Source organism: Anolis sagrei, chromosome 5 (assembly GCF_037176765.1).
Source record: "Anolis sagrei isolate rAnoSag1 chromosome 5, rAnoSag1.mat, whole genome shotgun sequence".
Taxonomy (NCBI): Eukaryota; Metazoa; Chordata; class Lepidosauria; order Squamata; family Dactyloidae; genus Anolis; species Anolis sagrei.
The window spans coordinates 170132528-170159123 of record NC_090025.1 but is presented as its reverse complement, the minus strand read 5'-3'; the positions used below and the strand labels follow the sequence as shown (position 1 = coordinate 170159123).

The 26596-nt window shown below is 36.7% G+C and overlaps 2 protein-coding genes across 3 annotated transcripts in view; one reads left to right on the top strand and one right to left on the bottom strand.

Annotated features, from left to right (window-relative positions):
* The window catches only part of WASHC4 (WASH complex subunit 4), a 45069-nt gene extending 22337 nt beyond the window's left edge, over positions 1-22732 (top strand). The window contains exons 14-34 of the mRNA XM_060776913.2: positions 786-912; positions 1938-2063; positions 2808-2915; positions 3294-3440; positions 3570-3649; positions 4761-4866; positions 6036-6152; positions 8180-8348; positions 8602-8756; positions 8935-9009; positions 9097-9201; positions 10808-10942; positions 11343-11451; positions 13613-13679; positions 14470-14556; positions 16586-16733; positions 17198-17294; positions 18495-18691; positions 19265-19364; positions 20085-20160; positions 21235-22732. Coding sequence (XP_060632896.2) covers positions 786-912; positions 1938-2063; positions 2808-2915; positions 3294-3440; positions 3570-3649; positions 4761-4866; positions 6036-6152; positions 8180-8348; positions 8602-8756; positions 8935-9009; positions 9097-9201; positions 10808-10942; positions 11343-11451; positions 13613-13679; positions 14470-14556; positions 16586-16733; positions 17198-17294; positions 18495-18691; positions 19265-19364; positions 20085-20152 — 2323 coding nt within the window. The 3' untranslated portion in view covers positions 20153-20160; positions 21235-22732. The remainder of the gene's footprint in view (positions 1-785; positions 913-1937; positions 2064-2807; positions 2916-3293; positions 3441-3569; positions 3650-4760; positions 4867-6035; positions 6153-8179; positions 8349-8601; positions 8757-8934; positions 9010-9096; positions 9202-10807; positions 10943-11342; positions 11452-13612; positions 13680-14469; positions 14557-16585; positions 16734-17197; positions 17295-18494; positions 18692-19264; positions 19365-20084; positions 20161-21234) is intronic.
* A 2043-nt stretch (positions 22733-24775) lies between these two features.
* APPL2 (adaptor protein, phosphotyrosine interacting with PH domain and leucine zipper 2) overlaps positions 24776-26596 on the bottom strand; it is a 39057-nt gene continuing 37236 nt past the window's right edge. For both annotated transcript variants that reach the window (XM_060776915.2, XM_060776914.2), the window contains exon 21: positions 24776-26224. In XM_060776915.2, coding sequence (XP_060632898.2) covers positions 26093-26224 — 132 coding nt within the window. In that variant the 3' untranslated portion in view covers positions 24776-26092. The remainder of the gene's footprint in view (positions 26225-26596) is intronic.

The following is a 26596-nucleotide window of genomic DNA, read 5'->3' as shown; positions in this document are numbered from 1 at the left end:
AAGCAGGAAGGTAATGGTGCTCCATGCAGATATGCCGGCCACATGACCTTGGAGGTGTCTACAGACAACGCTTTCTCTTTGACTTAGAAATGGAGATGAACACCACCCCTCAGAATCAGATTTGTCTAGACTTGATGTCAAGGGGAAACTTTTACCTTTACTTAGTAAGTAAGAAATCATTTGGTTAGAAGACTAGAACTAATGAAACCAGGCGGTGTGGAAGTGTTGAAGCTTTTGAAGGGTTCTTCGTCACAATTGTCTTTATCCAAAATGCTATCTTGTGTAGCAGCTTGCCATGCAGAAGCAAGACTTTTCTTCAAATAATTACCAAACATTTTTGAAACTGTCATGCTGTACATAGAAAATCCTCTTGTTCATGTTATGATATTGCTTTACTTTTGTCTAACGAAGTTAGTTATTAAAAAATCTTCTCTGTGAGAAGGGGCCTTTAAAGTTCATATAAATATTTTCAGGAGTAGGGTATTAATACACCAGACTGGCATCATTCAGATGGTGTGGTAATTATACTGCTATACTTTTTAAATGATGAAGTGTGCTTCTTAACCCCTTTATCATATTTTCAAAGCACAAGTAGTAGTAATAATAATAATAATAATAATAATACTTTATTTATACCCCCTCTCAAGTTACCCCAGGGGGACTCTGGGCGGCTTATATGAGACCAAGCCCATCAGTACAGAAAACACAATATTACGCAAAAACATAAGCTTCCTTTTAGTGTATCTCTTTGAATAATTAGGTAACCCTATTTGCTTTTTCTTCAGAGAAATGCAGTCGTATTATGTGTTTGTGAGCTCTTGGATGATGAAAATGGAATCTATTTTGTCAAAGGAACAACGAAAGGATAAGTTTGCAGAAGATCCAACCAACAGGTGCAATGTTTTTATACAGGTGTGTACTGCACCCTAAAAAGTCATGCTGAGGAAATGCGGCTCAATTTTCAGTTAGATTAATATTTCTATATTTGCTGAACCGAGGCTTAATTCAGATTGAGTGCCAAAACATAGTTTGGTGGAATTCTTCCTCTCACTCATCTTATGCGCTGCAATTTTCTTCCATGGTTACTGGTTACATTTTGACTGGAAACTTTTTACAATTCTGGATTTTAACATATTGTTTGGATCCATACTGAGACAAGCTTGGAAAAAAACATTCAAATGAATTGACTTAAACAACACATCACTAACTTGAATTGTTGTGATTTCAGTGGCTTTAGTCTAAGGTTGACTTGGTAGGATTAAGCCTGTAGTTTCTCTGTTTGAATACAATAGGAAATAGTAGTTTGCAAATCATATGGAGAAGAAAGAAGGAAGGAATGACTGAGCCAAAGACTTTTTCTGGACATCTTCACATAGCACCAAGTGATGATTGGCTTTCTGTCCGAACTAAACAATTTTTTGAAGAAACAATGTAAATGAAGAGCTTTTCTCATTCTTCTGGCAGTTAAACCTTTTGAAATACCCATCCTAGATATCCTTGCATTTTTAAAGAATATATACCATCAGCCAAGAATGTTTATGTTGCAGAAATCTGGATGTTTCAGTTGAGAATTTATATTTTGTTCAGATAAACTAGCTCCGTTTAGATGTAGTGATGACTTAAAGTTTCATTTTCATACATCTAAGGGCCCTTCCAGACAGGCCTTGTATCCCAGGTTCTGATCCCAGGTTTTCTGGTTTAAACTGGATTATAATCAGGGATAAACAGAAAACCTGGGATCAGATCCTGGAATATAGTGTTTATCTGGAAGGATCCTAAGTAATCACTGCTGTGTTCCTGATTTTTGCTTCTAATTCTGAGAATTCTCTTGTGTATTGGAAAACTATTCATATAGGATAATGCAAGTATGAAAACTTGAATTTTTTATGATGATCTAGATATGCGGTGGCTAATTTCCCCCTTGCATTTCTATCTAGGGGTTTCTGTATGCTTACAGCCTTAGTAACATCATTAAAACGACAATGAATCTGCACATGTCCATGCAGAAGCCAATGACTAAAACCTCAGTTAAAGCATTGTGCAGGATGGTGGAACTTCTTAAAGTAAGTAGCAATGCTTTGATGTTTCCTAGTTAACCTAATATTTATAGTTTTTCATCAGTGAGGAGGGGGATTGTGAGATATCTTTTTAATTCTGAGAGTGGAAAGAAGGAAGAGAGAAATGAGACATGTTATTTAGTAATTAAGATATACTCAATTGGGCAGGGCATTGGTTTGAGTGCGTCTTTATATTTTAATGGGTCTGAAGGTTGTTCACATGTATATGAACAAAGTGTTGGTTTAGACCTTTAAAGCCCTACATGGTTTGGGTCCAGGTTGCCTACCGTTCCTGTACACTTCCTGGGATTATTGTAAGGTTTTAACCTCACTTTCATCCTTATGATGTTATGTACTGTGTTACATACTGTTTTTGAAGTGAGGTTAAGATTAAACTCTTCCCACCATCTCCATGATGCTGCTGTATATTGGTGAAATCAGCAGAATTTCACCTTGTCATCATCCTAGAAATACTGAGCGGGATATTTAGATGGAATAAAGCAGTGATCCGGTAATTAGATTATGCAGGTAAGTATGCAGGTAATTAGATTATGAAGGGATATTTTTCCTTTTGTATCCTACAGTACTCTGCTAAACTGGGGTCATGTGAGGTTTCCAAATAGCTTCTTTCATTTTGATTGAAGCTGCTGAAGATTTGGCGAAAAATATTACTTCATATGGTGGCTGCAGCAAGTATAGAAGTAAACTGAATTGTGATATTATTGTGTTTTGAAATTTGGCTAATTTCAGGCAATAGAGCATACGTTTTACAGAAGAAGTATGATTGTTGCTGATTCAGTCACACACATAATCCAGCATCTTCAGCATCAGGCTCTTAACGCCATTGCTATAGCCAAGGTATGTGAAGTTGCATATAGTGCTTCCAAATTTAGTATCATGACAATGGCTAGTTATATAACAGTTGGAGTTCTCCCTTTATGTTTTGAGTCCTAAACCCATGATAAATAGATCATGTAATTAAGAGAGTGATTTCCCTCTTAGTTCCAGTAACACTGGGGTTACCTATTAAAAATGGCAGTGAAGGGGGCAGCAAATAATTTGCAAATAATCAAATTTGTGATGGTTAAATTCACAAATGGGGAGGGGCAACTGTAAAGCTAAGTTACATTTATATGTGGATTGGCATGAACCTGTGGAACCAAGCAAAAGCAAATATTGCACTCTTATTTATGGAAATGTTTGATTGCTCCTAAATGTTATTTTCTTCCTCTCAAGAAAAGAGTAATTTCTGACAAAAAGTACAGTGAACAGCGCCTTGATGTACTCTCTGCACTTGTTCTGGCTGAGAATACCCTCACTGGTCCCAGCACAAAACAGAGGCGGCTCATTATATCTCTGGCTCTCAGTGTGGGCACACAGATGGTATGTACAATAGTTCCTCCTGCATCTGAATACTAATTAGTTGTATTAGCAGTGATATAAATGGTTCTGATTCAGCTATTACTCTGATACTTCTCTAAGCCTATTTTCTCTTTGCTTTCTATCTTTCAGAAAACATTCAAAGATGAAGAACTCCTTCCTCTTCAAGTAGTGATGAAAAAATTGGCCTTAATCAGTGAACTTAGGGAACGGCAAGTAATATCAAACAACAATTGAGAGAAAATAGTATAGCCTGGCATGATATTTTGAAGATTCACTCCCCAACCATACTGCTGAAATGGGTGGCAAATCATACCCTGACAGCTGTCTGGGGAAAAAAACCCAAAAACAAATATTTTACTCATTTTACATGTTTTTTAGACGTTGACAGCCAAAGCTTAGTAGCAAATAGTGGGAACTGAAATTGAGCAGATGTTTGCTCTAAATTGCTTGTAGTTTTTAATGCTATATTTAAGGGGCAAGTCACTATCGTCCATTTAATTCAAGCAGATAGGTATGATTTTACTTTTTTCCTCTGTTGACCGGTCTAATAAGTCCTAGATGTATACATTTGGGGCCCAGACATATACTCCATCTACACTGACCATTTAATGTAGCTTTGAGATTACTCGAAGCCATGGTGGCCACAAAATGCTTATTGCCAATATATGTTGCAGCACACATTATTGAGGATTTGGCACACTTTGGAAGATTTATTATTTATATATTTATTTAGGGCTTTTATATCCTGTTCTTTCTCAACCTCCACAGATAAGCCCAAAACAAGATGTAAAATATGCTGCAGTAGATCTCAATATAGCTGAGATCGGGTGGGGCAGGGGGTGGAGTCTGCTCCCCAAAATGCAGAGTGTATTGTAAGCATACATTCTTGCTGTAGCCCATTATAGAATCCAGAATGGGAGCTGCCAAAAATGCCCCAAGGGCATGGCTGGGAAGCATGGTGCTGATTGACCCTCTTGGTGTAATTGATTACTTCCGCACTTGTTACTTTATCTTTTTTTCATCCTGTATGCCTCTGCTGTGCTAATGTGCATCTCTGCAGGACATGGAGGGGAAAAAAACTGCTGAATAGTTTGAGGCTGTGTTCTGTGTTCAATGTTCTGGCCTCAAACCAATTCCTGGTGTGGCAATCTAATCATCTGCACAGCACATCTAGTTTCTCTCAGATGAGTTCCAAGCTTCATTAAGGGTCAGTTTAGATGTGCCCCTAGTGATGTAAATAAATTATCTTTCAGAAACGGTTCTGTAGAATTCATGAATGTTTCTTTCTTTTGGTGTAATTGAACTAATTTCACGTTGTAGAGTTCAAGTACAATGTGACTGCTGCTTCCTGTACTGGCATAGAACTGTATTTCCAATTTATCTGGATGATGTCTATGAAAATGCAATAGATGCTGCTAGACTGCATGTAAGTGGATTGATTTCTTTCTACAGAGGATAAGTGGAAAGAAAGAAAAAGAAAATCTAAGGCTCATTCATAAACTCCATGTTTTATTTTAACTACTTTTAAAATATGCTTTTGAAACACATTGACCTAGAGATTTTAGAAGGGTTTAATGGAAGTTAAGAGCTTATTTAGATTTCAGATAGAAGGAGGGCATCCCATCAACATTGAGAAAAGAGAACTATAAGAATGGTAATGAAAGAATAAAACTGTAAATGTTATCAGAAATTGATTTTATGGGGAAATACTCTGTTACAATCAAAATGCAAGTCAAAGGAAAAATATCAGTTGAGAAAGTGAGCATCACTTTGTTATAAATGAATATAAAGACTTGATATGTTTATATTCAAACGGATTAATAATGATAAAGTATTTGTCAACCATCTAATACTCTGAAAACAGAAAATATTCTGCAGCCCTATAAAAATTGTACTACTGCCGTATAATATATATTCTATGTTCAAGCCCCCACATTTACAGTGTACAAACTTCAAGATGTCTTAAATCACAAATCACTAAAACCCTAAAATAAATATCACAGTTATATTTTGAAAATACCCCTAGGGAAATATTTTATATCTCAGTTTCATTCATCAGTGTCTAAATTATTTTCCTTTTGAGCACTTTAAGACCAGTCAAACTCAATATTTTACTGAGAAGAATTGGCAAACACAAATAATATTCAATTCCAGTTCTCTTTAAATTTCAAAATACTCTTGTTTCTTTCTTTTATATTCTTCAATGTAAATTATTTTAATGTTTTCTGCAGTGGCCAAATGTGTGTTTGCGCCTTAAAGTCATGAGTTACAATTACAGTTTAAAACAGTTTGAAAGATGGATAGTCCTAACTGCCACATGAGATTAATCTAAAAAGGAAGCAGGTGCTTCCAGTGTTTTCAGAGCTGTCCTGGTGTCAGAGAGAGGTGGAAAGATGTATCCAAGGTTAAGGTTCATGGGAGCTTCCACTCAAAAACCCTAAACAGTAGTTTAATATCCATATGCATACAGCCTTGCTACTGATCATAGCTATAATTGTTTGGTATCTTGAGTTTGAGTTGCTTATGTTTCTTAAAGTATGTGTTAGTCCATTTCATCTGTCTGAGTTCTTTATTATTTTGAAACTTTTTTTACAGTACATGTTTAATGCATTGAGGGATTGTGTTCCAGCTATGATGCACTCAAGGCATTTAGAATCCCATGAAATTCTTCTAGAAAGTTATGACAGAGAAATCATGGATGTTTTAAATAAGGTAATAATGCAGCCATTGTGTGTGTTTAGTTTTAAAACTGTCAGAAATATATGTTAATTTAAGCTATTGTGTTATTTTGTGGGCATGTGGATTGATACATATGCATCATTCTATTGGTATAAATAAAAATGCTTCTGCGAAGTCTATCCCACCTCTGACACCAAATTTGCGAAGTCTGCACGCACCAGTTGTACAATTGTGCCAATTGTGAAGGTGCTGCAATTCCAACAACAGACAGGGTATAGGGTTTTAACTTTAAAGAACCCACCCACTGTCACCAATTGTATAGACTGTTCTTAAATTCTGCCACCAATTATACAGGTGTGGATGATTATGGATGTAATTAAGGTAACTGCCACCAACGTGAGGTATTGCCGATGAGAACTGGCTCCCCAGATGCAGATAAATGGAGATGACACAGTCTTCAACAAAAGTTAATAAGTTTATTTTGTACAAAGCGTATGGTTGCAGGTTGTTAATTAACTTGGAATAACTTAGAGAACTTTGAATGTAACTTGGTTTGCAATACAGTTCACTCTTCTCAATGACACAACTTATGATTGACTTTTACTGTGGTGAAGCACTTTCTTAAGCAATGTTTCCTGAGGTGAATAGCCTTCCTATTTGATCCTTTCTTGATCAAATCCTAGATCTCTAGTTCTTTCCTAACTAGTGATCTAAACAAGCTTCCCTGAGTCCTCTCTGACTAATGAAACTAATTAGGTTTGCCCCTTCAGCCTTCCTAGACTGAAGAAACCTCTGGCTATTCACACACACTGCTTCTCCACTCTCCTCTCTCAACTGCTAACTCCGAACTCCTAACACCAACCAAACTGCTTCTTTTTAAAGACGGCGATAACATTCTCTTGCTAGGCTCCGCCCACTTCTCACTCTCTTGCCTGGTCTCCTTGGCAACGCCACTGTGGATACAACCAGTTAACTCTAGCTTTCAGCTACTGTTACCAACATGAATATATTCTAACAGTTAAACTTATACACAGTATCAATAACTTCTGCACAGCTTCAATACACTGTGTAGTATTTTGTAGATAAAAACCTTACGAAACATTACACTTAAATATCTTTTAAAATGTGAATCCTTGTTACTGGTGGTATATGCATTATTTCTTAAGAGTTTGTAATTAGAGAAAATGCACTGTAGTTCTAAGACAGTGGTTCCCAAACTGTGGTCTATGGACTATCAGTGGTCCACAAGAATAAAAATATGGTCCGCGGCCTCACCATTACTACATCGTTTCCTCAAAACAATGCTGCAACAAGAGCAACTGGTCTTGCAAAACCCTCTTATAGTGCTGAAGCAACAGGGATGTTGGGAGGGGAGAGGCTGACTACCCACGAAAGATTACGACTACCACACCAGATCTAGATTATTAAATATGGTTTTCTGTGGGTGAACATATGGCGACTACTGGATGGCATGTGTTCTGTATCAGAAACTACAGCTGATGTGATTTATCCAGTGCAATTTTCTGAATCGGCACCCAAATAACAAAACCAAATCTAAATTGACCAATTGACTGATTTGTAACCCTATTGGTACTAATGTTGGAGAGTAGGCCCTATCAAAATGATCCTTGGTCAAGTGGTCCCTAGTCAAAAAAAAGGTTGGGAACCACTCTTCTAAGGGAACAGTCATAACTACTTTTGAATCAGAACTGTGTTTTGAATTACACTTACATAACTGATTTTATTTAAGTACAATGGATAAGTATAATTATAATATGACTAGGGTGGTTACAGAGTATGAAATTGCGAGTTACGAAATATTTGCCTGCTGAATTTTTGTTCTAGGCTAAAGACCTAATACAATGAAGCATACCTTTAATTTGAACATTAATTGGTGGATCTTGAAAGTTAGGTGGCTTCACTAGGAAAGCAATAGTGAATCAATGACTTAACATACACTATGAATCTCAAACTCGTTTTTATCCTGGTTTAGATAAATGAATATCCATCTCATGAAAGTGTGATATAAATATGTATATTTTTAATTTTGTTTTGAGCAGCACCTTCTGGACAAATTATGTAAAGAAATAGAAAAGGATTTACGCCTTTCTGTTCATACGCACTTAAAGTTAGATGACCGAAATCCATTCAAAGTTGGCATGAAGGACCTTGCACACTTCTTCTCTTTGAACCCAATCCGCTTTTTTAATAGGTTCATAGATATCAAAGGTAGGTTCTACTTCATAATTACGTCTCAGTTTTTCTGAGAAGTTTTGTAACACAGTAACTCCATTTCTTATGTTGTCTATTTGCTTTTTTGTGGGCATTCGATCTCTCCTTGATATTTGTGGTTCCAGAAGATACTTTTGTAGCATTGGGAATTTCTCATTTCACAGTTCGAAATAGTATGTCAGGAATGGATTTCCTTTTATTGTTCCTCACTTATGAATACTAAAAATAAACATTTTTGTCTCATTTACAGCTCATGTGACTCATTATCTAGACAAGACTTTCTACAATTTAACCACAGTAGCACTTCATGACTGGGCCACATATAGTGAAATGAGGAATTTGGCGACTCAGCGCTATGGCTTAACTATGACAGAAGCACACCTTCCTAGTCAAACTTTAGAACAGGTACATCACTTGGTCTACCCATTTTATTTTTGTCTACTACTTGACCTACAAAGAAGTTAGTCATCAAATTTCAGTCAATATAGAATTCTATATATATGCTTGCTTATAATTCAGGTAGTAATAATTGGATTATTTCTATACATGATTGTGGTTAAATCACCTAACGTTATCATTTTAGGGGCTAGATGTCTTGGAAATTATGAGAAATATTCATGTGTTTGTATCCAGATACCTCTACAATCTCAATAATCAGGTGAGGCAGAAGTACAGATTTTAAAAATCCTAATTATTGTCTGGTTTCCCCTTCAATGTTATTGCAACTATATATGTTTTCTTGTAGATCTTCATTGAGAGAATCAGCAATAACAAGCATCTTAACACCATAAATATAAGGCACATTGCTAATTCTATTCGAACACATGGCACAGGAATCATGAATACAACAGTAAGTGCTACAGGATGAGCTCTGGAAGCTCTCTTCTTTCATTTATTAACTGAAAATGGTTTGCTAAGTATTGCTTGCAGTGCAATAAATGTCTTAAGCTGTACTTTTTCAAATTCGATTCAGAGAAGGTGTGGGAAAAGCAAACTTGAAATGCACTGAATAAAACGTTAGTATAGAAAAATGAAATAAATATTTTTCACTTTGCTAAATATTGATGGCTTATAATTGTTTATTTGACAAAGAAATCACAGAGCAATATGCAGGGACAATGTCAATATCCCTTTTGTAATTCTCTTCCATTGATGAATGGATCTCTTTGTTTGAGGCACTTTGAAATTCTGGGTTTGTTGCTATTGCTTAGTGACTATAGTGTAGCCTCAGGTTCAGTCTCTTGTCTCTTTAGTAAAAAAAAAAAGTAGCAACGCTGGGAAGGACTACATAAATCGGTGGTATAAGAGCAGCTTGTTTTTAGTTTCATATCTCAAAACTTTGTGAATTGGTTTTTATAAACACGAATATATTGTCCACTGGTTTGGGTGCTTTGCCTGTCAAATCCAGTAGATCTCAAAGATCTCAAAGAACAGTGTTCTGTGGAGCCAAGGTTGTCTTGTTGTATCCTAGTTTTCAATTTTAAAGTGCTGATTTTAGTATCACAGCCTCCCTTCTGTCTTTCACTCTGAGCTCTAGGGCTAACGAAACACATGTTTTGGTATCCACTTGTTCAGTGTATTTAAAAATAGTAGTAGTGGATACTATGTATGTAATAGTATAGTTTCAGTAGTTTTATACTAACAGCTTTGAAGATGGAAAACTCAAAAGTCATAGTGCACATTGAGTACCATAGGAATACGATGTTGGAGAAGTATGTGCATCTTGTGGTCAATTTTCAGCTTTACACTACAGCTATGGAATGTTTTCTTAGAATAGTGATTGAAGACAGCTTTTTTCATTCAGGTGCTAAGTTTAAAAAATGACTGTTTACTAAAGCTATTGGACATAACTGATTTGTTTCAAAACTCTTATGCTCATTCATGGTCTTAAAGCAGTTTAAGCAGTTCACCTCACTACCTCTGAGGATGCTTGCCATAGATGCAGGCGAAACGTCAGGAGAAATGCCTCTAGAACATGGCCCTATAGCCCGAAAAAACCCACAAGAACCCAGATTAAAATTGTTTCCAGCTTTTTAAATGTTTTTCTTGTTTTCATTTGTTTATGTTGAATTTACTTGTATCTCATCTTGTAAAAATGGAATAAAAATTTCAGCAAAGAAATGATTCTAGTTTCAGAGTGAACACCACTTATCTATGGCTAACCATATTAAACCAGGAGTATGGAAAGTAGGCATGTCATCCAAACATGCCATCTTTTTCCTGAACAAAGACTTTATTCATCTCCATGTGCAAGCAGTGATCATTGCAGAATGACGGGGCAGTAATTTGCCCTTTGAAATATACTGTAGAGACGTGTTAATATTGTTGAACAGACTAACATTGTGTTAAATCAAGTATGAGTTTTGGATTAAATGGGGAATGAAAGGGAATACTATTTTAATGTTTTGTGCAATCCTGATCATCTTTCTTTTACTGCGTGTTCTTTAACATTTCAGGTCAATTTCACATACCAGTTTCTGAGAAAGAAATTTTATATCTTTAGTCAGTTTATGTATGATGAACACATCAAATCCAGGCTGATCAAAGATATCAGATTCTTTAGGGAATTTAAGGATCAAAATGACCACAAGGTATGTTTAGAGGCTGCCTCTATTGTGATTTTAAACACACTTGATAAAAGAATTACTTGAAAGGATTTGAATGTAGAAGTACAAAGATCACAGTATATTTGTTCTGGACTTTGATGCAAAAATGTTAAAGTGTGGACATTTGCCATCTTGCTATTGGTATGTCTTTAAAATTGCAAACGATGTTTGTAGTTCAAGATACTAAGTATATATAGAATGGTAAGGAATTTTATTAAAATATGATCAGAATAGAACATGAACATGTTTGTTGTACAATCTATATAGCAGGTAAATGTTAAGAATTTAAGATGAAAGTGTTTATGTTTAGAAAAAATGTGGCAGATATAATCAGTATTTTATTATTGATGCCTATTCATAATGGATACAACAATATTTTTTCTAGTACCCTTTTGAAAGAGCAGAGAAATTCAACCGGGGAATCAGAAAACTTGGAATTACGCCTGATGGACAAAGTTACCTTGACCAGTTCAGGCAACTAATAAGCCAGATAGGTATGAAGATTGATACTGAAATATTAATATATATTGCTTAAGATGCATTACTATATGTAATATAGTGATATATCAGCTAGATCTGAAGGAAGGATGAGTGGGTATCCTACAAGATTTGTTTGTTTTTTCTTTCTGAACTGTAAACCTGATGTCATCTTGAGACTATTTTGGGAAGTCACCTCAATTGGGTGAAAAGTAGATGAAGAAACAGCAGTCACCTTTGTACAAGGAAGCAGTTGTTCACCTGTGTGTATCACAGCCGTTTTAAATTTTCTGTTGCTTCTATCATGCCTTGCAAAACTTCAGACTAAAATCCATGCCCAAGATCAAGAGAGCAGCTACTTTTAAGTACATTAATGTTACAATTGTCAAATAAGGTCTGGCATTACGCAACGTCAAGGCATTGCAGATTTTATTTTGGAGCAACCATGAGATCCTTTCAAAATCAGTTTCCATAGATTGGGGAACAGTAGTCCAGGAGCTACATGTGGTCCTTTTGGCCCCACTTTTGCAGTCCTTTACAGTCCCTCAAACTCTCCTTTTTAATGGCATAATTTCTAGGCTATTTTCACCCCAAATTCCTTCAATACATCCACCCACCCGCTAGAGCAGGGGTCCTCAAACTAAGGCCCGGGGGCCAGATACAGCCCTTCAAGGTAATTTACCTGGCCCTTGCTAAGGGTCAGCCTAAGTCTGAAATTACTTGAAGGTGTACAACAACAACAACAACAACAATCCTATCTCATTAGCCAAAAGCGGTCCCACACTTCCCACTGAAATACTAATAAGTTCATATTTGTTAAAATTGTTCTTCATTTTAATTATTGTATTGTTTTTAAGTGTTTTTTGCACAACAAATAAAATATGTGCAGTGTGCATAGGGAATTCATTCATGTTTTTTTCAAATTATAATTCAGCCCTCCAACAGTTTGAGGGACTGTGACCTGGCTCTCTGTTTAAAACGTTCAGGGACCCCTACTCTAGAGCCTCTGTCATTGAAAAAAGAGTTCCATATTTGTGACCTTCCCAAAATGGTGACTGGGAGTAATGTTACATCACTTCCAGTAGCTATCTAAGGAAAAACAAATGAAAACAGGGGCCTTTTAAATTGCAGTTTGGGAGTTGGCTTGCAAGGGTGTTGAAGGGAAGAAATTAATCTCCAGCAAGCTTGGGCCTGGATCACTTTGACCGAAAGTGATTTGTAATATTTGGTGGTCCATTTTGTGTAATCCCCCAAAAACAGAACAGGGAGGAGGGAACTGAAAAGCTGGGCAAAGTGGATCATGAGAGCCAGATTTATCTGATATTGGAGAGGATGGAGTTAAGGCTGCATTATAACTGAGGCAGGGGTCTGCTGTGTGGCTCCTGGAGAAGATTCTGCAGTGTCTATTCTTCCTCCCCAGCAGTGGAAAAGTTCCTTAGGCTCCTCCTCCAGGGAAAGCCCTGCTGGGAACTCGCTTTCCCAGCAGCACTTGCATGGGCCGGGCATTGAAATGTCTCTTGAGTTCTTCTCGGAGCATGATGGGAGTTGAAGTTTTTCACTCTCTTTTTCCCAGCCAATGAAAGGCCCGGTTGTGTCCATGCTCTGATTGGCTGAGAATGGACACAACTGGAGACTACAATTTCCAGAACCCTCTCTTGCAGTTTGTCTTGTTTTAAAAAATGTTATGATAAAAGCTTAAAATAATTCTTAAAAATCAGTAGATTGGTGAATTATCCTGAAACTTGGCAGGCCTGCAATTGTAAATGGGGTCTAAAACTGAGGTAGATTTCATGCAGATAGGCCTTTAAAGTTTTCCATTGTAGCCCATGGGCCGAATCTTTGCTGAATGAAAACGGCAACACTGCTCCCTATTCGAGTAACTTCCCCAGTAAGCAGAATGAGGGGTTAGCCGAAAATGGACCCCAAAACACATTCCTTTTGGCCAGATTGCACAAGCCTAATCTCCAGTCCTCACACAACTGCACAACCTGCCATAAATTTTAAGTGTAGTCTGCAAAGTGTATTACTTAAGAGTATATTTAAGTCATTTCTTTAGAATTTACAGACAACTTTGATAGATGTGGCTGGATGCTCCCCCCCCCCCCCCCTCCAAATTCAGAATTTAGTGACAAAGTGCTAATTTAGGTGTTTACATTTTTTCTCTTTCCATTTTTAAAGGAAATGCCATGGGCTATGTCCGGATGATAAGATCTGGTGGACTGCATTGCTGTAGCAGTGCAATTAGGTATGCCCCAAATACAATTCAGCTTGTCTTTCTGTGAAGCCCCTTTTATTTTGAAATTTGTCCATGCAGTATGTCTCACCTTAGCTAGATGTATCTTGCCTCTATCAAAGCAACACCTCACTGTATTGGTTACTGGGGAATACAGGACAGAAGGTGTTTTCTGTATTTAAATCCTGCTTGTGGACTTCCCTTAGGCAAGTAGTTAGTCTACTGTGTGAACAGAATATTAAACTAGGTAAATGTTTTGTCTGGTCAAGCATACCTATTTTTTCTTATGTCTGACCAAGTCAGGCCGGGGTTCGGTAGTGGAAAATGTTGAAACGCTAGTTGCAAATACTGAGAAGTGTTACTCATTTTATGTGCCTCCACAATGTGATGGCATGGAATATACTTTATTTTTATTAAATCAAATCTTTCACAGATTTAGAATGAAATATCACAAGTCAAACATCCTAAGCAGACTGTAGATCTATAATGTTGGTTTGATGCTGTACTTTCAGCAGTTGAGGGAACCCTGAGGCTTGTCCTTTGTGTTTTCTGCCTTCCATTGCTATTTTTGTTACATTTTGTTCATTCTCATTAGGCTAGAAAACTTGTTTTAATGAAACCATTGTTTTGCTGATCAAGTTAAACAGTGCTGATTGGAGGGTTGGTGTGAGTTAGCCTGCCTGGTAGTTTGTATAAAAAGTTAAACAACTTCGAATAGAAATAAATGTAAGAAAAATGGATGTTCAATACACACACTTGCTAATATATATATGTGTGAATAAATGTAGTTTGAACTTTGTAGGTTTGTTCCTGATCTTGAGGATATTGTTAATTTTGAAGAACTTGTGAAAGAGGAAGGTCTTTCAGAAGAAACACAAAAAGCTGCAAGGTATTGTACTTTGATGCATGCTGTATACAGAAAAAAGAATGTTATCTCTGTACTGCTTTTTAAAAACATATTTAATAAAATAAAAATATGACTGAATTTGAAGACTTTTATTACAGTATCCTGTACAATCCAAAAACAGTACTGGGGTGGGGAGCAAAATCTTTTGTGTTGCTGTTGAGCTTCTTAGAAGTAATGTTATACTTCATTTAACAAAGTAGATGTACTCCTAGGCATTGCCTCTATAATAGAAAAATTAGTTGCAGAGGTAGAAATAATGTGGTAAGAATAGGAATATATCTATCAGAAAAAGAAGAAGAGATCATAGTTCAACATGTTTCGGCATGCATTTTGCTCAAAGCTAACACAAACACTTTTTGTCCCATGGGGTACATCTCCTACAACTGAAAAAAGTTTCAACTTTTTTAAAACTGAAAAGGAGCCTCATGCCATGCATATGGCACGATGTGGGGAACACTTGAATATGTATTCCCCTAAGCTGTTTTAGGTTGAGTCTAGGGATCGAAACTGAAAATGCCTTTGAAAAAGATGAAGATTACCATATCCATGGCACATTTTGAATACTTAACATTTTTGTCAAAATGTTTTAATTAACTAATAATGGGTTGCTGTGAGTTTTCCGGGCTGTATGGTCAAGTTCCAGAAGCATTCTCCCCTGATGTTTTGTCAATATCTATGTCAGGCATCCTCAGAGGTTGTGAGGTTTGTTGGAAATAGGTCAAGTGAGGTTTATATATCTGTGGAATGTCCAGGGTGGAAGAAAGAACTCCTGTCTGCTTGAGGGAAGTGTGAATGTTGCAATTGGCCAACTTGATTAGCATTGAATAGCTTTATAGCTTCAAAGCCTGGCTGCTTCCTGCATGGGGGATCATTTGGGAGGTGTTCGCTGGTTTTAATGTATATGTTTGTGTGTTAATAATTTTGTGTCCATGTTTTGAATATTCTGTATATTTTTTCTGTGTTATTACATGTATAGAAACCGCCCTGAGTCCCCTAGGGCAGATAGAATGGTATATAAATAAAGTTTATTATTATTATTATTATTAGCTGGCCCTGATTGTTTCCTGTCTGGAATTCCCCTGTTTTCTGAGTGTTGTTCTTTATTTACTGTCCTGATTCTAGAGTTTTTAATACTGGCAGCAAGATTATGGTCATTTTCATGGATTCCTCCTTTCTGTTGAAATTATCCACATGTTTGTGGATTTCAGTAGCTTCTGTGTGTAGTCTGACATGGGGCTTGTTAGAGTGGTCCAGCATTTCTGTGCTCTCAGATAATATGCTGTGTCCAGGTTGACTAATAATGAAGTCCATCACTTTAGGGAATAGAAATCCTCTGTGGCTAAAAGACATTTCAGAAATATTTCTCTAAACAAATTTGAAATTGCTGCTTTAGTTCATTTAAAATAAATGAGTTACTTAAGTGCTTTATATATGGCAGAAAATACTCTATTATTTAAGGAGTTCTGTGATTGCACTCTGATATATTTTAATTGTCCTTTCAGATAGAGATAGAAGTACGTTTTGTTTTAATGTCAACACTGCAGTTGCATTGCTTTTGTTTGGGCACTAATTCCATCTAAAGATTTGTGTACATATAGGACATAATTTTAGTATTCTGGCCCACTAAAATATTTACATGGGAATACATCCCATTTATTTCAATTGAATTGATTTCTGCCTTATTAGAGTAGAAAGGTCATGTTTATGCAGTTTGAATTTGAGAGGCTTATAATAATGCCCTACTTGTATTCCTCTCTTAAAATAACTTACTATAGATTTTTAAATTAAAAAAAATGTAATGATTTTTTCAGATAGTTCAAGGAAAGCAGATTGACTTAGACTACTTATGGTCACTTAAAACAATTCTTTGGAATAGTGCTTAATATCATTGAAAACAACTAATAGGCACTCGTCTTCCTTTCAACATTACCTTATGAAGAATACAATAAAATAAAGTCTGAACATAACATTTTCATTCCACATACCTTATAGTCATTTATCTGCTTTGCAGGCAACTGGACTGTGTACTAAGTGATCTCACACGCAACTCTGCAGAAGGCACAGAATACTTCAAAATGCTTGTGGATGTGTTTGCTCCTGAATTTCGCAGTCCGAAGAACATGCATCTACGCAACTTTTATATAATTGTTCCTCCACTGGTTAGTTTTTCTTAATCTGATGTGCAGAATGTACTTGTGTTGAGACAGATTTTTGAAAGAAGATTATACAGTTAGTTTATTCAGCCTCTGTATGAACCCTCTCACTTGATCTTGATAATCTATATAAAAACAGGGTAATTGAATATTTTATTCAGGGAACATCAATTTTTAAAATACAGACTGTCCCAAGTTTATCCCTTACAATGTCTTGTCAAAGGATTTCAGGTAGTAAGTCTTGAATGTATAACTGGCTATATGAATTATTGGCTTGAAACTGATATTGAAAGCAGTGAGCCCATCCTTCAAAAGAAGCTTTTAAAATACATTCTAGATAACTTCATAAATGGATAAATCCAAGCAATGTGACCAATAAGGCACTTTGGAGTTTGATTTTAATATTTCAATTTTCCCAAAGTTTATGAACCTTGTTTTAAATGAAAGAACGACGTGTCTCTTGTTTTTAGGCTCTAAACTTTATCGAACATTCAATCAGCTGTAAGGAGAAACTGAACAAAAAGAACAAAGCTGGTGCAGCCTTCACTGATGATGGTTTTGCCATGGGTAAGTTCAAGATTAGTCTTCTTTAAGAGCCATGAATAGAATCAATGTTGTCTGGCATTTTGTTCTGTCATCCTCTGCCTTTCCTCCCCCACCCCCCACCCCCCACACAAGAGAGACTGGGAGCAAAATAAAAGTAACTATTTGCACTTTTCAGGTTTAACTTGGATATTGGAGAGATTCTATACAATTGAAGCTGTTTCAATAAGTTCAATAAAATTATTGAAAATACCCAGGATGCTATTTATGTCTCCCATTTTAGCAGACATCACCCAGAATGGTGGAAGCTGAAACATTTTGTGCCTTTTATAAAGGCTTGCTTCTTATTACAGACATAGACATAGATCAGGAACTCTCAGACTGCATACATGAATTTCATGTGAGATTTTTATCATTGAGAAGATACTGTGTTTGTTGTCTGGCATTTTAAACATTTCTGGTCACAGTTATGAAATTTCTGGTGACTCACAACTTGGAGAGTCACTATTCTGGGTGATCAATAGACTGGCATGTATAAATATCTTCATATAGCAAACTGAATCTAGTGTTCTGCTTGGTGCAAACAACTGTCCTTCAGGCCATATTGGCAAAGGTTGCTGTGCCTTTTAATTTACTTAATAATATGTTCAGACTACTGTTGGTGTCTAGCCTATAAGACAAAAGCAATACAAATGAAATGCAGTAAAGTTCAGTATAGTTTGATATATTGAAAAAAAATTCAGACACTGAAGGACCAATAAAGTCAGCAACCCAAGCACTGCAAATCAACCCATCTGGGTTATAGAATGTAAAGTTGATGACTTTTATACTGGAAAGTTGTATCATTAGAAAGTGTATTAGTAAATTGAAATCTGTTCATATTTTAAATTAAAATTTCTTGAGGAAGGAGACCAAGAGGCCTTTCATCATACAGTGGTCTTAACCTCTGCTTTTCCAGTTGGTTTTGTTATAGCTATTTCACACTTGCAACCTTAGAAGCCAAATGCAAAATCTATCAATGGCAACCTTAGAAGCCAAATGCAAAATCATACAACTGTGAAGATGTAATTAAAATTGAGCTAATGTTGACCTGTTTTTAGTTGGAAGATCATATGATATGAGACACTGGTATACTAATGATGAAAGACTGGTTTGAAGTACATATACAGAATATGTACTTAACTTTTAACTGCTTGTGGGGATATACCTGTCTGAAATCTGCAGGTGTCGCTTACATTCTGAAGCTTTTGAACCAGTACCAGGAGTTTGATTCCCTCCACTGGTTCCAGTCAGTGCGAGAGAAGTATATGAGAGAGATCAGAGCATTGGCAAAGCAGCAGAACGTTCAGTCTGCAAGTCAAGATGAAAAGTTGCTACAGACTATGAACCTTACTCACAAGCGACTGGAAGTTTGTTTACAGGTATTGTTTCCAATGTTTCCAATGAGCTGCTTGGCTTCTTTCTTTTAAAAAAATACTATTATCAGCCTAAAGTTTATCCAAAGCATTAAGTGAGTAGTCATTTAGTAGGCATATTGTAGTAGTTGTTAAAATTATGTTATAGCATGTTTACACTAGTTGGCAGCAGTTCTCTGGGATTCCAGATAGGAATCTTTTCAGTTCCACCTTGGATCATCACAGGATCAGAACCTGGTTTCTTTGCAGGTAGAACATGTGATCTGCCTCTTATTGACAGCTTTCTGTAACAAGTATGCGATTGAATTATTTTCAGCATTTTAATTTTGTCTGTAAAAATAGCAGTAGGCATCTGGGATGGGTGGGCATTCAGCATGTTCTCAAGTGCTATTCTACTATTACCCAGATTTAATTTTATAGCAAGATATGTCTATTTGAGAGTTTGTATATACATTATCTGTAGCAGCTGTGGTGGTTATTGCTGAGTTTCTGGTATACATGTATTTGAAATGATATGCGGTTAAGTGAATTTCTCATTCTGTAACATATTAATATTTGCTGAAATGTTTTTCTCTGTAGGAGTTTGAACTGCTTCATTTCTCACTGAGTAGTGCAAGGATATTTTTCAGAGCAGATAAAACAGCAGCAGAAGAAAATCAAGAGAAAAAAGAACGTGAAGGTGAGTAAAAACTCGTAACAATTTTTATGGAAGTATACTAGAAATCAAAGCAATTTTTTTACATCTTTGGTTCTGCTGTCTTTAGTGTTTAGCTCGATTTGAAAATTCAAGATAGTGTCACAATTCAGATATAAATATGTAGTAGAGAACACAATAATTGACTAAGGATGTTCCATTGAAATCAAAGGGATTTGATTCCAAACTATGGATCTATTGGAACAGAGATTACCCAATAGTGTACATACTGAAGGGACCATGCTTTAATGTTCTGTATTATTTTAGCTAGTAGAGTCGGGCCTCCCCTCTTTTGTGTTTGATTTTTGAGGATTTGATTATTAATGGATTTGATTTAATACCAATCTCTAGATCCTCCATCTTAATTGTGTGGTCTACTTCCACCAGTATTTGTGCTGGGAGATCTAGAGATTCCTAGAGAGAATGTTTTTCTAGCTATTTCTAGCTACTCCAGTGGGATTCAATGGTCAATTTGAGGTGGAGGTTGACCAAAGAGTCATATTGAAGAGATGCTCTCTCAGACAAAGAAAGATGTTTTCTTTATTAACAATTTTCCTTCTTTTGCTGGGGTTCTGTGCCCTTGATGCCAGTGAATGTGGATGCTCCTCACTAGTATCTCTGTAGCCTTTTTCACTTTATTTCTTGTTTCTGTAAGAGACATTTGCTGTACAGCAGTAGTGAAACCACACATCTTTTCTCTTGCAGAAGAAAGTGGAAAAACAAGCAATGGAGGTCTGTCCAACTCTACTTCTGGAGATCTTGTTGTTAAATGAGACCCTGGGTATGCCTTTATTTTTGTACAGCTTGTGTTTGATTATCATGGTGGCACTACATTGTAAAATCTCTAATAGTTAAAAGAGTAATTGGCTGAATTTCCAGCTTGATCAGTTAGCTCCCCAACCCCCCCAAAACATAAACCATGTCTGGGTTAAAACAGGTCCCAAATTTTTCCAATACTGTGGCATTCATGGCAAAACATTTGCTTACCTAAGTGTCCCTCAGTTATGATGTTATGCTACTGTTTGGCAACCCAGCATCAACAGGTCTAAAGACAAAGTGCTAACTAGGAAGCAGAACAAAGGGTTTTTGCAATTTGCTTCTCAGGATAATTGTTTATTCAACCAAAATTTGCTGACTGGAATCAAAACTTGCTCATAGTCAGCACAACTCTCGTAAGCTAAAGAGTTGCATAATCAGTTTTTCTTCCAACTATGTAAAGAGCACTACTGTACTTGCCAGTGTCTGTCGAAGTGAAGAGCTTATTTGTGTATTAACTGTTAAATACCACTGTTGGGGATGTTATTTTTTAAAATAATGTTTTAGTATTTCAGTGCCCAGTTTGTAGCTCTTTTCCATCATTTCTTAATAAGAAATTTTTCAAATCCCTGATCTGCAATTCAAAGTATTCATCCTTTCCATTGCTTTGTCAGCTTAGAACAGAGCATTTGTTAGGGGTCACCATTCAAACTCTGCAGAATTCTCTCTTTGCCATATAAGGCTATAGTCCATTAACTATAAAAGATAATTACAAAGTTAAAGGGTATGACATAAAAAGAGTGAAATTAGTTACAAGACTGTGATGTAAAAGGAGTGAAGTTATCCTTCCCTCAATTGCAAATACCCCGCATGCACATTTTTGGAAAAAGAACTAATTATAAGGAACTGGTAGATTCTATTTACTGATTGCTAAAGTCACTTCATCTGAGAGCACAGCAGGACACAGTTAACTATATCCTCTCTCTTTTCTGGAGTACCTTCAGAAGTAGATTAAGAGCCAAGGAATGTCAATATCTTGTTGTGTGGCCAGAAGCTGAAATACAACTTTTCCCTCACAATTATCATTTCTGTTCTGTAGAAATCCATAGCAATGGTGATTTACTGAAAGTGATGGGATCAACTGGAATGGAATTTCTCAAGCTTTGAATTTGACAGTGAGCCAGAACTGCTATGAAATGTAGAATAATCCATATTCATTCAATTCAAAATATTGTAAGTCATTCTCCTGGTCAAGTTTCATTAAAATATGCAGTTTACCTCATATGAGTTGAGGTGGAAGAATATGTGTTTTATTTTGATTTAAATGTCTTAATTTTTTTAAAAAAAAAAACTACCTTGCATTTCATGTGATTTAAACATGACATCCCATGCTTGGCATTGTTTTTGTTGCTTGTTTCCAACTTACGTCCCACATTGAAAAATTGTCATTAATAGACCTTTGGAATCCAAAGAAACTGCCAGCATAATGAGTCAACCTCTGACTTTTAGAGAAAAGCACTGTAAAAAACGTGTAAATTTAAGACACTTTTCTGCTGTAATAAAACATACATTTGTTTCCTTTTTGCCCTCTAACTCAAGCAAATCCTTCATTTAGGGCACCACATGTGCCTAAACTGTACAGTACTAACCAAACTAGCATGGTGTTAGCGATATTTTGCAAATGTCCTCAGACTTCCCTATGGTGTTAAACCATGTAAGGACACTGCTTCTGTGAATATATACATATGTACAGTCATAGTTTTCTTTGTGAATTTGTAAGTTCCTGTCTTCCAAACATCATGTTGTAGAACAGTTAAGAGGAACAGTTTGGGTTTACAATCTTAGAGCAGGTAGTGATATATTTCTACTTGTGCCACAGAGCTGGGTCTCCATTAAAGCCTGTACACTTTGGGAAACTTCAGGTAGATGTCAGCTGCTGCATGTAAATGTAGTGGGTTAAACTGGGAGGAATGAAATTACAGCCATAACAAAGCATGCAAAGAGCAAAGGCCAGGAAAAGGGAATGAAATGACATGGAGGTAGTTTTTCTCCTTTTTCCTATCCCACCTTTTACTAAACTAACTTCAAAGCAGTATTTATAGATACTTTTCATATTCTTTTTGTTTACAAACAGTAAGAAAAGGGAGGCTGATTTTCATTCTTCTACTTTTGACTGATGATCCCTTCTTTCCATAAAGTATGTAACAGCATGAATGCATAAGTCCCTTCCGTAAGAGAGGTTTAATCGGAAGATGATTAAATCTGACAGGTTCCATTGATTACTACATAATCTTATTGAGGGTGGGTACATGATTGAGTTCGGCAGATTTACCAGAGTCATAGATGAGCCAGAACAGCAAAGCCATCAATGTACTTTATACTTCTGTATTTGTCTGAGGTGCAGAGTTGAGGTCCTGTCGCAAATTTTCTTTCAGTTAGCTTGATCAGTTCCATCCGACTGCTATGCTCAAATTCTCAGGAATGAAGGGGACCAAATATAACATGTCTTACTCATTTTACAAAAGGCTGTTACCTCAGTTTTGTTCTGTTGGAATATTCTGTACATAACAATAATAAATGAATCTTTGAAAACCGGATTTAGTTCAGTTTGTGTGTAGTTGATACCTGAAGCTTTTGTCCTTCTAAAAAGTTGTAATGCTATATTTTTCACAACGAGCCAACCTTTGACAAGGGACATGCCTCTATGTCAATGGTTCCCAACCTGTGGGCCACGGCCTAGCAGTGGGCTGTGAGAATGAAAATCCAATCCGCAAACCTCCTTCCTCTGTATTTATTTTTTGCTCCTTTCCACAGAGCTGACCATTTGGTACTAATGTTGGTCCCTGGTCAAAGTGGGCCCTGGTCAAAAAAAGGATAGGAACCACTGCTCTATGCACTGATTAATCTAGCTCCACAACAGAATCATGGTTTCATGGTGAATTCTGAAGAGTAATCATCCAAGTCACCAATGACAAGACACTGATCTAAGGGAAAGGAAATATAGTGCTACCTCCACAAAATTTTAAATCTGTGGTTGCTGTAATTATACTTGTATTCTTGTGGGCCTGGTCCCCATGTTAGCCGCTCCGAGTCCCTTCGGGGAGATGGTGGCAGGATATAAGAAAGTTATTATTATTATTATAACTATTGTTATTATTTATCAGTATGCTGCATTGACCTAGCTAAAAGTCATTTCCATTGTAAAAGATTTCTAATGTGATCTTCCTTCAAAATGTATCCTAACTGCTAAAGAGAGAAAAATATTTGAATTACATAGTTTAAACCACAAAATGACTTTTGAGAGGGGATCAAAAGGTTATCATGCACTCTATTATATGTTTTCGTCTCCCCCCCCCCCCCCCCGCAAGAATTCTCAGACACTTGTATTGTACAGTGTCTATATGGCTGAGTTATGGCAGCATGAAACAAATGGTTTTATGGGGGATTTTGGTCATAGTATTTGGGAGGTAAAGGATTATGATTTAACTCATTAACAGGAAGCCAGGCAATAAAATAGAAGCAGAAAACTAAAATAGAACAGTATACTTTTCCCAATAGCTCTGTACATACAGCAAGATCCCTGTAACTGCAGAACCTATGTCCACGGCTTCACTTATTCGTGCTTGAGGAAAAATGGTCAATTTAGGAATTTGCTATGTCCTTCGAGGAAAGCTGCAGATACAGGGATCTTGCTAAGTAAAACTAATCACCAAATTCCTGTTGGAACAGGAAGATCTTCAGAAAGAGGAACTATCCTAGCTTGCATAGGACGAGAGCCAAGAAAAGGCCCAATCCTCTGTCAGCTCCATGTGGCTGCTGGCTTTTAAGGAAGGTTTATTGGGTCGGACTAAGAGATGAGACTTAGCTACACATTTATAACTACTGGATTTCATCACGTAATAGTGACACTTTTCTCACCCACCTGCCTGGGTGAGTGGATGAAGGGTGCCTCATGGCCAAGGGAAGCCCCGTAGCAGCAAAGGGCAGACACCCCTCATTCACTCGCCCAGTTAGATGTGCGGGCGTGAGAATAAAGGGTGTGACTATTATGTGAGGAACATCAGATATACCAACATTGGAACCCAAAAAGGCTGACTGAGACTACTGTGCAATGAAATATGGTAAAGATCTCAGCTGATCTTTTTTTTAAAAAATGGTCTAAATAATCCAACCATACATGCCATAGGCATACAAGTGAATTCTGAAGGGTAATCACCCAAGTCACCAATGAAATGATACTGACCTAAGGGAAAGGAGATATAGTGCTATCTCCGCAAAATTTTAAATCTGTGGTTGCTATAATTCTACTTCTATTCTTTTAGCAACTATACATTCTGTTACACTGAGTTTAGTTGGGTCAATTTGTTCACTCTGACAATGGTATCAAGATCACAGTATTGCTACCTTTTTGACCTAGAGATATCTCTCTGAGTATGCTTAAACTCCAGCACAGCAGTTTGCCCTGCACATGGGTACCAGCTAACAACATTAATGAACTCTTGCCCCAATTTCCAGGTTAATAAATGTGTTGATTTAGTATTTACTTCCAACTATCACAATGTATTATTGCAATGCAGTGCTCTGACAAGAAGACCTGCTTGTATTTTTAAATAAAGATGAATTAATGTCAGACGAAACTGTTTACTTGAAATAAGTTTTTAATCTAGCATTATTGCTAAAAGATGAGGAATAGCAAGAGGTGGACCTTGCTGTTACCATTAAAACACATTCTCAACATTACATTTGTAAAAACCCAGAGTAATTGAGGAAAGTGGATTAGAGCTAGCTCTTTTCTTGCATGTAACTTCAGTTTAAAATAGTAAAACCTAGAAGTATCAGTACAGTGGCATGTCCCAATTTGTGCTGATGCCATGAAATAACAATATCAAACTGCTATAGACAATATTATACTGGTATTGGTCCTCTGTTGAAAGAAAAATGTCTCTGAAATTTGCTTTCCAGAAGTGCTTCTTAGGACAGGCTGCCTAGAAGTAGGTTTTGAAGAAGCCTTTTCAAGTTAGCGGGACAGTCTAAAAAGCCATCCTCTTTTCATGTTGAACCTGCAGAAGCACTAACCCAACTGTACAGATCAGTGCAAAAAGTAATAGTCTACCTGGCTCAGAGAAGATGCTTGGTGAACACCTGAGACTTCTGACAGGCTCAACGCATAGGTTCTGGTCTACCTGGGTAATGCTATGGTCCCCAGAAAAGTAGGCACTTATGATTAATATTGAAAGCTTACTTCAGATAAAGTACAAAAATATATATTATTAGGAAAGTATTTGAAATAACTTTTTGCTTAACAATCTAGCTCAAAATAGTGTTCCTTAGAAAATGATACCAGAACCTAAAAGCAAGTTTTTAATGCATTTCTTTCGAGATATATAGGAACTAATGATTTATTAGGCTGGGTATGTTCCAGGCCTCTAGTACAGTGCAAGAATTTCGCTGCCTCAGAACCTCTAATTTCCATTCCTTCTTTCTAGAATGGGAGAAAAACTTAATGAGGTCTTAGTTGATTATATGCAATGTGCATGCACTGCCTAGAATTTCTGGGGACCAGAGGATGAAATTTCCTGGGCTTGTGCAACTCCTTGCCCTATCTAACACAAAAATAAACAGATGAGCAAATGAATATAATTTAGGCAGTTGAAGGCCATGACTGCAATAGGAAACTTGAAGCAGATGAATGTGCAGGCTGATGGAGAGATGGGTTTGGAATGTCAAAAAGAGCTCTGCTTCATCTAAGCTTTGAATCTGAAAATTGCTGGTAGTCAGATGGCTTTCTTCAATGCTGATTGTTGGGAAATTTTCAAAGATTGTCCTTCTATCATGCCAAACATGCAGGCCATGTTCAATTCTCCTGCTCTGTCTAGGTAATCCATTCCATGTTGGATCATAGCTGAGAGCACAGAATTTAACCTATTCCAAACACCTCCACTGAACAAAATAACAATTTATGCTTCTGATTCCTCCTGCCCATCTCCATGTACAGCATTGTCCTCTTCTGAATGGTCATTCAACAGCATGAACTTTCCATCATTGGTCAGTGGCATAGATGACATTAACTGAGCTAATGCTTCTGGATCCTACAATGAGAGAAAACAGTATTAAAGGAGAGCCAAATGGGGCATACTGTACCAGCATTGATTCATTTACACAAACTGTTTTTCAAAGCACACTTCAGGTATGGAGGATCAATCTCTGCTAATGAGACTGGAGACTTTAACACCTATATCCTCATATTGCTATCCTAATCTAGATTATACCCCATGTCCAACATTAGTAGTACTTACTAAGAGGCAAGCTAGATATCATGCAATGATTTGTCAGCAGAATTCTCAAAACAGTTTTGATCAAGTATCCACACACATTAACATGACTTCAAATACAAATAGGGTACATTGACAGATGTTAGCTGCCGGGCCCAATTCAAGGTGCAGGTTATGACCTATAAAGCC